This window comes from Cryptomeria japonica, chromosome 3 (assembly GCF_030272615.1).
Source record: "Cryptomeria japonica chromosome 3, Sugi_1.0, whole genome shotgun sequence".
NCBI classification, from domain to species: Eukaryota; Viridiplantae; Streptophyta; class Pinopsida; order Cupressales; family Cupressaceae; genus Cryptomeria; species Cryptomeria japonica.
The window spans coordinates 946,351,445-946,364,396 of record NC_081407.1 but is presented as its reverse complement, the minus strand read 5'-3'; the positions used below and the strand labels follow the sequence as shown (position 1 = coordinate 946,364,396).

At 33.3% G+C, this 12,952-nt stretch overlaps 1 protein-coding gene across 1 annotated transcript; it reads right to left on the bottom strand.

Annotated features, from left to right (window-relative positions):
* Nucleotides 1-961: 961 nt before the first annotated feature.
* Nucleotides 962-4,202, bottom strand: LOC131038958 (peroxidase 17). The gene is made up of 4 exons (XM_059217033.1): nucleotides 3,635-4,202; nucleotides 3,019-3,210; nucleotides 2,531-2,696; nucleotides 962-1,614 (listed from the first exon to the last, which is right to left on the bottom strand). The coding sequence occupies exons 1-4, from the start codon at nucleotides 3,917-3,919 to the stop codon at nucleotides 1,208-1,210; spliced, it is 1,050 nt and encodes a 349-aa protein (XP_059073016.1). The 5' UTR covers nucleotides 3,920-4,202; the 3' UTR covers nucleotides 962-1,207.
* Nucleotides 4,203-12,952: the final 8,750 nt, after the last annotated feature.

Sequence of the window (12,952 nt, the reverse complement as noted above, 5' to 3'; positions counted from 1 at the left end):
ATTAAATAAATGCAATGTAATATCTCAATGTTGCAATACAACTCATCAAATGGCCCTAAGAATGGAATCTCTAAGTGATGCACGTCCATCTAGGTTCCCTTAAGTGCGCCACACACATAATAAATAAATACTAGTATATCTATATTTTAAAAATATAGGTAAATTATGCTAAGATATATCTTATAATAGAATGGAATCCAAGGATTGCAACAATATTAGTAGTATACAAGAGTTTCAAAAATATGGATAATAATAGAATTGCTTAAGTATGTACCAACATTATCTAAGAGGGCAGCATGAACCTAGAATTTAGAATCGTCAGATACTCACAATGCCAAGCCCACTCCTCCACTAACCTCTCAATGCTACTTGATTTTATTGATTGTTCCCTTTTAAATATTATGACACTCTTCCACTATCATTTCAATGTAACGGTTTCATATAGTTGGAGACAAGTGGCGATGGTTCTGTTTTATTTGGAGTAATAAAATAACACCTCCACAAAAACCAAAAGATGACATATTTCATGCATTTACCTGTCATTTGCATGTCAAATTGTTTCAAAATTGAATTTTTGTTTACGGACGTTTTGATGTCATTATAGATGCCTCTAAGCATAACCTCTCGACATAATTACAATTATTAACATTATGCAAGGTGTACAACACCTAATTCACAATTGATCTCTCATAGAGTATGATCATTACATTCATGTTCTTGTAATACATGTTATGCTTGTTATCTAAATGTCTTGGTCAACCTTTATCTATGCAATGCTTGTATTGTAAACAACACTTTCTAATTGTATAATAGTGGATTGTGATAATAAATAATCATTGAACTTCCAAAAGGATTCAAGAAGTGTTGATACACCCAGTAATATGTAGGAAAAAAATAAATCTAAAGTCTACCAATGTTTATAGCACAAAAATACAACTTAGAAGCACTTTCATCTGATATATAGACACAAATATTAATATTAATATTAATAGTAATCTCCTATAAGTCCCACACATAATTAATATGCAAAATATTTATACGTGTGTGTGCACACACATGTGCATCTATTATGCATTTGGTATTACTTTAGGTGTTGTTAGTAGTAATTGGAAAGACGCTTATAATAAGGTTTATGATAAATCATAAATTAGGGTGGTTAGGGGGTGATCATCATGAAGATATCATATACAACTACAATTACAATACCTTAATTAACTCGTCTACAATTTTTCCTTATTTCTCCATTATTTGAGGAGGGAGGAAGATTGCCAAGCTTGATCATGGAATCAATTAAGGCAGAGAAGAAAGCAGACTCGTCTTGACTAAAAAAATAAACCAAGTCTCTAGTTTCCCCTAGTGTGGAGAAGAGGACTTGGTCTGAATTGAGCAAGCCTTGTCCCAACACCAAATTCTTAAAGTAACTGTTATCAAATTTTGTAGGAGAGCCCACATCAAGATCAAGAGTCACATTCCCATCCACTCCATGAGGGCATTGTGTGTCTAAATAGTGTCTGTATTCACAATTTATTGTTGGGTCTGGATGACCCGATCCACTTTGATTATAAAGCCTAAACATAATTGAAAAGCATCGTCCCTTTCCAATTGTGTGAGTACCTACACAAGACAATTTAACAACAATTTAACAATAATTTATATATCTCTACTAATATAAAACAAAATCAAACTAAATTTATAATATTCAACAGATTTATTTATAATCTTGCTATTACGAAAGTCAAAAGATAGAAACTAAAACCACTACAAAAAACTATCCTATCATAATCTAGTCGTTGATACGGGCAAGAGTTCTATTTTTTTCTATGGAGTCCAGACCTGCGAGCACGACAACCCAGCAAGGGCATGAAGTCCGCGAGCTGCCAGCCCAGCGAGGGCCTTCACGAAGTAATTTTTGCCACCTGATACAAGGGCATGAGCCAATAGACTGAACTTCTTCAACTAAGAATTCTATTTTAAAAAGGCACCCCATTTAAACCACTTCAAACCCTAATCTATCAAGTTATAATCTAGTGGTTGATACCTAAGGGATGCTTGGATCTTCCAAAGTTGGAGGTTTTGAGGCTCAAGGCAGGAGATTTACTCCCAGAATTCATATACAATGGAAGATCATCACCACCTCTAGCACAAAGGAAATGAACTTTTGAAGTACCCAAAGGAAAAAATTGTTCTTATTACAAGAATAATATCAAATCTCAAACAAGAATATGCCAGATCTACCTGGATTAAAATATGCAGGCTTCAAAGCTAAGAACCAACAAACACAGTGACCAAACCAAACAATAAATCTAGGTAGCTTAGGAAACAAAGCCTCTGTTTTGGTCTTTGTAAAAGGGTGGGGCCTTTCAAAATTCTTCTTTCCACTTCAAAAAAGTTTATTCATAATCATCAGTGTTCTTCATAATTAAAAGTGTTCTAATTTCTAATATACTTAGATCTTCTGACTCTGTAAATTCAATTGTTCTGTTCTGTAGAAAAAATAGTTTTAACTTGTGAACTTCTTAAGTGCAGGTACCTGAAAGTGCAACCAAGTCGGTTACAGATAGATCATATTTCTTGAAAAGCTGGACAAGAGCTGTAACATTGGATCTGGGGCTTGGCATTATATCATTTGAATCATTTTGACTTGCACTTAGACTGTCTTTTCTTCCCACATACACCTCCCAGAATGGACCACCACTCTGCAATAGATATACAAATATATCAAATAAAACATACCATTTCTCAACTTCACAAACTAGTATCTCAAGAACTAAATCAAGACAACCAGATAAAGCTGCCAGAATCAACAGCCATAAGAACAGTCATGGAGCAAGCAGAGCAAGTAAATCCACTTGACAGGTCTACCTAGCAGTTTAACCTAAGGACATCAATTAATCATCTTATTCTTAAAAGAGACATGAAGTTAAAGCTTTTATTTAATTTACAGAGTGTGATTCGAAACATGATTAAAAAACAAACACAACGTAATTCCAAAAACTTGCATTCTAAAATCTTATTTACCAGAATTACAGCATCCCTTGCTGCAATGATGAGAATGTCAGCACAGGATACTGTATTAGGGCAAACTTTCTCCAGAGCCTCTTTGATTTCATCTATTACATCATATGCCCTCAATGAGTTTATGTTGGATAGTGCATCCTTCTCTCCAGCCATGGTGGAAGTCTCATCCAGAAGCAAAGAACCGTCACATCCCTAACAAAAACAACATAAAATACATATTTATATAGCAGCTCTGCTTCTAAAACCCTCTAGAGCTTTGATCTTTGTCACACCAACACAGACTATGTTTGCAAGTCACTAACCCATTAAGAAAAACTCCAAACAAAACAGACTTATAAATTCAGCAGTGCCCTGATAAACAATCATCTAAACAAGCAAATACGTCATTCAAATGATAGATCGTGTAATTTGCTCTGAAATATTGATGAAAAATGTATACATAATTAATCTAAAAATCTATAATATATCTAAATGAACTGTGGAAACTAGATGACTCAAACACTTATTACTCTCTGAACTTATTACTACATGACTCTAAGCAAACACTAATTACTCTCTGATAAGTTCAGCATTTTTATTGAGGCCTAAACTCCATTAAAAAGTATCTCCATCTCACATTAACTAAGCAGTCATGATATTGCAGGCGTAGAACAGAAGCAGCATTTCTGGGTTCTCTTTTCATAGCCATCTCCATCACAGACCTCACCACGGTTTCTGCCATGGGGCAGCTAGCTCTGTAATATCCTTTGTATAATTGCAGCTGCTGCTGTTCATGCCCATTTTCAGCAATCACAGGACAGGAAAGTACTACCATACAGCAAATGAACAGTATAGCTATCATCTGTCTTGCTATGCTCATTCCAGGAGAAACCCATCTCTGAAAACTCATTATATTTGCCATGAGAGCTCTGTATTGAATGTGGATAACAAATACTGGAGTGTCTGTAAACTTTTTGTTTCTCCAATGTAATGAAAGGTCAAAACAATTGTATGGGAGAATCAAAGCATGATAAAACTAAAATAGGATGTAGACAAAGGATCTGACAGATATCCTGAAAAGAGAATCAGAACTTCTGCATCATTCATCTCCACCCAAATTTTATGGCATTGGTTTCCTTGCAAGCAGGGATATTTTGATTGTATACCAAAGCATTCAATTAAGGAAAGACCATAGGTAGTGAGCATCAATGCCCATTTCAGCAAATTGTATGGCAGCAAAATGACCATTTCTAGATGTCATTATCAACGCACTTCATTTTTTTTCCAATTATTTGTTTTGACTCTGTATGTCACATTGTTTGTAGGATTTTTATTTTTATTTTTATTTTTTCTTCCTTGGGAGGGAACGTCGGCAACTATTTTATCTAGTTGTTTTTTCATGCACCTCTCTACATAAATCTCTATATAAATCACATCTCTACATAAATCTCTAAGATAAATTAATTAATCGTTATATTAAATATTTTAAGAATAAAAGTTGAGAATAATAAGAATGTGAGTTTTGTTTAGAACTTGAGTTTTTCTTCTCATTTTATTGATGCTTATTGGAATTTTTTTGTGTAGAAATCACTGAGTTTTTTTCCTTGTCCAAAAATACAAAAAGAAATATGTTAAAATTAGAAAGTTTATTGTTTGTGCATGTCATATAGATAAAAAGAAGCAAATCATTTTTTCACATAAAGTTTTAAGAAAAATTAATTATTTATTATTAAATATTTAAAAATAAGAATTTCTTTTTTTATATTGAATAAATTGGGTTCTTCTCATAGTGTGTTGGTTAAATTATAGTGTTGTTGTTGTGACTACCAAGGTTCAAACCCCCAATGTGATATTGAAGGGTGTGTCATGCAGTGTCACTGATATATGTAAAATATCTTATAATAATTTAAGAATACAAATCCATTTAATTTTTAAAAATAAACACCATATAAAACAAAACATATCCTCATTAAAATTATAAGTCTTAGATAAATATATAAATATAAAACAATATTAAAGATATTTAAAAACAATCCACCATTTCATAATTACAATAATCTTTTAAAAAATTTTTTTTTATAAACTTTTATTTTTATTGATTTTTTTAACAATGATAAGAAGTTTAAATTTTGAATGTAAAAAATTAGATGTCAATTATCGAAAAACAAATTATATCAAAGAAAAAATAAATAATACAAATACAATATAATTTAAATATTTTTGTATGTAGTAAATATAATTTGAAATGAAATAAAATAATTTTAAGGTAAATAAAATAATTTCAATTGATGTCTCTTGGCATTTCTTTAGATAGATGTATTTAAGATATCTATACTAGTTATTAAACAATGAATACAACAAAAAGTAATAGAGTTGAAAAGAATACATATGTTGAAATTAATATTTAATAATAAATATAAGTATTTAGCTCTTGGTCCGATGTAGAATATTATTTTGTAAGTTGGCTCAAGGTAATTTGTTAATGTTGCAAAAATTTAGGATTTGTCAAAAGAACATATAGAATTTAAAAAAAAAAATCTTATCAAGGTCATTTTTGTAGCTATAAAAGTGATCCTACAAGTGTGGATGTTAAATAGGTCCATTGATTTGATAACTATTGAAATCTAGGTGTTTGATTCTAGCTTGTCTACACATTCGTAGTCTATCTTTGCATACAAAGCTATGTTGTGTGCTTGGGAGTTTTCACATTACAAGGATAGTTATTGTATGTGGATTCCAATAAGGATGTTGACTCAATGAATTTGAACAAGATTGAGGACATCAAACAATCTTAAAATATGCCCCATAATGTTGATGTTGCATTAATATCACTAAATGATTTTGTATAGGTTCTATGATGTGTATTAGAATGTTCATTCCATATATTCACTAGATATTCTAAATGGATTATAGTTAGTCTTTTTATACTACTTGCTAAGTATCAAATGTAATGTTTTGTGCATCCTCAACACATAATAGCTAGGTGGAAGTGAAAAATAAATGGGACTAAAATTGAGTTCAAACTTTAAAACCTAGAGTATCATTAAGTGTGGAAGTGGCCAACATCACTTTCTCAAATGTAAATTTGACCCAAGGTAGGAAATATGTAAATATCCAAACAAAATCATTTCTTGGGAATGAGCACAAGATGGGAATAGGCAATGGTTTGGTTTATGTGCAAACTTTTAATTAGAATTGTGCCACTTGTGTACTCATAGTTGCAAAAAAGGATGACCTAGCCAAAGCGAGTCCAAAATGAAATAAAAATTACAAGATGTGCAATTTTCACAATCTTATATTTTTCCTTCACTTGAACTAGTATGTGAGTTATCATGAGAATGTATGTCAAAGTAAACCATGCACAACAAAAAAAATAAAAATATCTAGACACACATAAAAGGATACAAATATGAAAGTAGACATCATTTTGGTACATCTTCCTTTATGATGGGTGCACTAGAAATCTATAAGCACATAAGAAAATTATCCAAATAAGTAGCACCCATAAAACATTCATGTAGACACCCCAGATCCACTTCCACTCCATATCATTTTTTACCATAAATTAATTGATTAATTAATTTGCCGTTTAACTAATTTTGCTTATTACTCACTTGTCATTACAAATTAATTACTTCAAATTGATTCCTATTCCTCTCTAATGTTAATTAATTAATTAAGCCTTAGCTTCATATTCCTCCAACTAATCAATTAATTAATATATTCTTAATTAATTAATTAGGTTAATTAATCTATTCTCACCATTTTATTCTAATTTTAAATTCCACCTTAACACTAATAGTTGGGAAGGCTTTGTCCGTCAATCCCAATTGTCAACTTCAATCCTAAGGTTCAATTGTTGAATTTCCATTCTTACTCATGTGTCCTCAACCCACTTATCCCCACTCCATACTCACACATGTTTGAGCATTATTGATCATCCACATCATGTTTCAATCTTCTTCCACTTGCTCACATGTACTTCCATCTCATGTTATAATGAAATATCATCTAGTAATCAATCATCTTTCATTCTCTTATGTCACTTGTTAAGAGGATAGGAACTATGTCCATGCAAGTTAATACTAGCCTCTGATTCCATCCATTAATTTGAACCCTCTATTCTCCATTTGAGAAGTACAATTAAGAAAGGTGTGTCATTCTCATTTCACCCAATTCAACACATAATAACCATGTGCTATTAAATTGAGTCACTCCATATATATGAGCATCCACATATCAAATCCTCTAGCATTTGGAGCACATAAAAAATAATCGATGTAGGTTTGATTTTTTCATGTCTTTGCATTTTCATTATTTATTGCTTCCATTTTGCACTTTTTTGAATGTGTTACTTCTATTTGGGTTTGTATTTTATTATATGTTTATGAATCCATCTCATCTTGTGTATCTCAATTTGGTGATCCACAATTCAAAATAATCATAAACATAACTAGTAACTATTTATAGAAATGTAAATGATATTGCTTATTAATTGCTAGATACTACATACATAGGTAACATGGCATTACATAACAAACTAAATGCTATACACAATAGCTAAAAACCACATTCAATAGCTAAGATAGTGTTGCCCTTAGAAACTAAATATTGAATAAGAATATGGTAGTTTGTGTGACCATATCAAAGAGAGTAATTTTGACAATATTGCATGCCCATATAATAATAAAAATTTGTATGTCCCGAAACTTCATGTGAAGTGATATTGACAAAAGTAATTAGCAAGAATTCACAAAGCTTCTCATGAGAATTTAGGGAATTCTATTATAGTGTGTTAGCCACATTGGTCTTAGTGTATGGACCCATTATTGAGCTTTCCCCTTTGTTGGGGGATTGATCCCAACACTTCCAAACTTTCCCATAATTTGTTATTTATTATTATGTCCTCAATTCATCTTCTACTTCAAGTTCTTGTCAAGTGTGGCCTGTCCAACTTCTCTATTTTATGATAATTTTTGTATTGTATTTTATATAATTTGACCACATTTCTTTGTTATTTCTCTTATTTTAAGCATTTCATGATTATCCACAATAGTGATTTCTTGATCTCAAAAGACCCGAAGTTTCATTAGTTATATTTTGAGGGAATTCTAATATGATGGCAAACTTGCCCCCTTAACATACAACCCTACTGCTAAACTCTCCTCTTTGTAAAAGTATAGATCCAATAACCTCTAGACACTTTTTAAGAAATTCTAACAATAATTCTAAGCATTTTAATTCCACACACTTTTTGTTCGTAAGTGCATAAAATCCTCTTTTCATATGTTCAATTTCAATTTCCTAGCATAGTTTCCTATTTGTGTTGCCAACCCCTATTTGTGTTGTCAACCCTAGCTATTGTATAAGTTGATTTAGTTTAGGTTAGTACTCTTTAACTTAAATTATGAAATTATTATAAATTTGATCTATATTAACATATACATTTGGAAAGAACTCATGGTTAAATAATTAGAGTTTTATTAAGTAAGAATTTTTAACTTCGTTCTTTTAAATGATGAACTTGTAACTTACATACTTTGTAATAACCCACACCAATATAATATAAAATCTTTATCTTTTCTAATCACCAAGATCTTGTGAGGATGGGGTTAGAGGATATGATAACTATTTAATTACATACACTACAAATAAAAATTATATCTCCTTTTTGTCACCAAGATCTCATGAGGGCAAGTTAAGAGCATATATTGAATAAGTATCAAATTACATGTTCTAATTTCTTCTCAATAATAAGCCGCAAAGATATATTATATTTATATAGATAAAAGGAGACTTCACAAATATGTTGAAATTTATTTTCATTGATAAAATACTAGAAATTTATTATAATACATCAAAAGTTACAACAATATGAAAAAAGAAGAAATATGAAATAAACTACCATATTATGGATATCACTTCTACAAAATCCTATGATAAATTAAATGTTGACAACCAATCTACATAGATGTAACTTTTGAACTGAATTCCCAAAGAAAACCAAAGGGATTTTGTCCTCCAATATTTGAATCCAAGGTTTTTCATCGTTGAACAAAATGCTCAAGCTATGAAGTATGTTTGATTAAATAGAAAAAAGATAAAAATTAAAGAAAAAAAAATTAAATAGTTGCATGAGGGGGAAACAATAGAGATCCCTGGCTCCTCACTAATTGCATCCCATGGGGAGGGTGGAAATTTCCACTCCCTTGCCTTCATAGCAACATACAAACTTTTTATAGATACATTATTGTCTTTCAATCTTTAAATTATTCTCCTTTTCTAAGAAAACCATGGGTCAAACCTATTGTCAATCTAAACTGCATCATTTTGCTGGATCTCAAATCCAACAACTTGGTGAAAAATTATAATGGTCTCAAGGTGTGGAACCTTGTTGAATGAAGCCAAACCTACAAATTAGGGTTGAATCCCTATCTAACCTAGATGCAAGGTTTTGATCCAACCCAACATCAAATAATACAACATTTAATCCAACTCTACAAATTTCCAAGGAAAAGGTTGGAGGAAGTGCATGAATGGAAAGGGTGGTGATGCACCTAGATTAAGTGGTGTCTTTGAAAGGAACTAAAGTGTGTAAATGCTTTCTAAATCCAATCTAGTGAGAAATATAGTACAAACTTTTCTTATAAATACTAACTATTATAGAAATAGAAACACATTCAATTGGAGATAATAAACATGCACAAAGATATACAATAATGAACACAAGATATATCATGGGGAAAACCCTTTTGAGATAAAAACCCCACACTCCAAAATCATACTACTTTGTAATCCAGTAAACTATTAATTACAATACAATACATGCACTTAGCTTATTCAACAGGAGTCTACAACAAACAACACACAACCTAGATTAATTCTAGTAGCATAACATTTCACTTGCAAAACACAACATACAATATATTCTTCAAGATCACCTTATATAGAGAGATATCACAAATGAGGAAACTTCTAGATGAAGACTAAAGATGAGGTTGTGCAAACACTTGGCACACTTTTTCAACCATCTGTAAGCATGAAAACGACACATGTACATCTCCAAATGACTCCCCAATCGAACCTCCTAAGTCGGACACCCAAATTTACTATCCTTAGGTATGAAAGATGCTCTTATGTACCTCTCACAATCATAAAAAATAATCATTACTGACAACACTTACAATAGTAAGAGATCCAATCATAATCATATAACAATAGTAGGTTCTCTTACAGCTTGTCATAGCCCAATTTTGGCATACACCTCCTCCATGAAAATGTGTTTGAAACTTGCCCATATTGTCATAGAATTTGTCATAAAGTATCATGTGTTGGTGTGTCATAAAGTTGTATTTTGTTGTCATAGGTAGACGTGTAATAAATTTTTCATTACATGGCACTTGTCACCCACCACCACAAAAGTCTAAGGTCCTCTAAGTGGGATGCCTACCTCCATGTGAGGAAAAAATAAGCCATGTCACCTTCCCAGTAGGATGACAAGTCAACATACCAACTCCCACTAGATAAAAAAATTAGCATGTGCAAACAAAAATTATCCTTGTAGCCTCCCAAATTAACCAAATATAAAATGAATAAAACCAAAAACCAATGTTAGGACTTGCAAAGGTTGAGACACCTTTATATCGATATTCTCCCACTTGTCAAAGACCTTTCAAGAACCAATCAATCAAATACAAGGAGCGATATGCCTATATGACTAGAACACCATCTAAACTTCTATGTGCTCACTGATTTTGTCGATGCATCTGTAACATTTTTCAAAGTATCACCCTTTTCTAATTTTACCTTCCCATCCTCTACCATGTCTTGAACAAAATGGAACTGAACATCAATGTATTTTCTTTTGGCATGGAAAATTGAATTCTTCACTAAGAAAATATCTCTTTGATTGTCACAATAAGTAATAATTAATCTACATTAAACCCAATATCTGAATACAACTGTAAAGCGGAAAAATCGAACCCTAGTTGTTCTCCCCTCCCCAACTCCAAGGAGAGAGAAGGGAGAGTCACTAGGGTTGATGGTTTTCACTTAGGAGAGACTTTACATTCAAAAGAGGGGTTGAAACCCACAAGATCCAATCCCACACAATGCAAGATTGGATTCTAAATGAGCTTCAAGGGTTGTGACATCAAGGATACCCTCTTTTGTAAAGAATATAGATAGAATGATTGAACTAGGAATGTATGTAGAAGCAAGAAAGATTCGCTTATAAACAGAGATAGGGATATGGGATGAAGCTGTGGACCTGGAATTAGCAGTAAAATGTCAAGACGGTGCTGTTCTGCAAATTTGAGTGAAAGTTGACGGGACGATGGCGCCCGGCGTGCACACGGTCCTTCGAAAAATCCGCGAAATGAAGGTGGATCTGTTCGTCTCTGCACAAGGATTCTAGATCTTCAATTACAGCCGCGTACCTGCAACCTACACACAGAAAAGAGAGGACGATTGGGGGGTTAGGGATTAGGGGTTTGCCTTTAGGTCAAACCCCGGTTTTGGAATTAACCAAGAAATGAGAATGTTGTAAATGTAAATGTTTGTAATGTAAACAAGTACTGATACCTTGTTGTAAGAATGTTTGTATTCTTACATGCGAAGGTGTAATGTATGTAGTATGTTGTATTGTTGTATGTGATCTCCTCTTGAATGGTTGAATCCTTTTCTTGAATGCAACACCTAGCCTTGAATGGAGACTTAGAATGCTCAATTGCTTGAAGGAATGCTTGAATGCTTGAATGTTTAAATGTTTGAATGTTGCTTCCGCATCTTGCTCTTTCTTATTTCCTTCCTCCCTTTCTAGGAGAGGAAAAGTAGTTTATATACTTGTCAATTAGGGTTGATAGACTGATTTTTTCGACCTTAGGCCGACCAGCAAACATTATTTCCTGAATTGCAAACTTAAAGACCCGATGCCCAAAAGAGACCAGGCCCAAAATAGGGCCAGGGACCAGGGCATTGGGCGCCATGGTCCTGGGGGACCAGGGCGCTGGGCGCCCTAGTCCTGAAGGACCAGGGCGCTGGGCACCATGGTCCCACCTCCCGGGACAGCAGGGTGCAAGGAGGGATCAGGCCAGGGTGCAGAAAAATGCAGTTTTTGGTGTCGTAAACAAGTTTCGGGGTCTCCATTCAGGTTCAACGTTGCGCCGCCATCGTGAAGACCCAAATGCAGTCGAAATTGCAAGTGTCACAATTTTAGGACGCTACATTTAGCCCCCACTTTAGCGGGAGTATAAGCGTACGCTCATACTTTCGGTAAAGTACAAGGAAACAACATTGAAAGACTTTCACCACGTCAAGGAGGCAAGATACACCAAGCCCCTAGTGGACTAAGGATCTTACGACTTCGATTGACAAAGTAAAAGGGAAGATCACGAGGGAGAACCATGACTGTCAGTAGTAAGGTTCCCTCACTATGAGTCATGCAAGAAAGATATCAAAAATTTTCAAGGCAAAGTTAAATTTGTCAAGAAATTTTCAAGTATCTTGAAAAGATATGGACGGGATGTATGCCCCCCTACGTTAAAGCAATCGCACACGCCTCACCGGGGGTGATTTCTTTAAGGTAGTGATACATATAAGAAATGAGAAAGGAGCATGTTATCACAAGGATTTAGCCCCCAAGTGTGAGATAAGCCCAAGGATAATAGACACAAAACACAAAGCACAAGGTGACTTTGCTTTCCTCGGGGTCAGTATGCTGTATGATAATTCATGTATATCATATGTATGTATGCATAATTGTTCTTCATTCCCCAATCAAGGAAGGTCACCTAGAAGAAGGGAACACATGTGTCTTTTGAGTCAACATGAGAGAGACCAAAAGAGATCTCAATGCTTTGCATCGTCCTCAAGTAGACAACACTAAGGACAACAAATAGAAGAATGAGAATAACACATAGAAGAAGTAACAAAAGAGATCAAGAGAGGAGGAGAG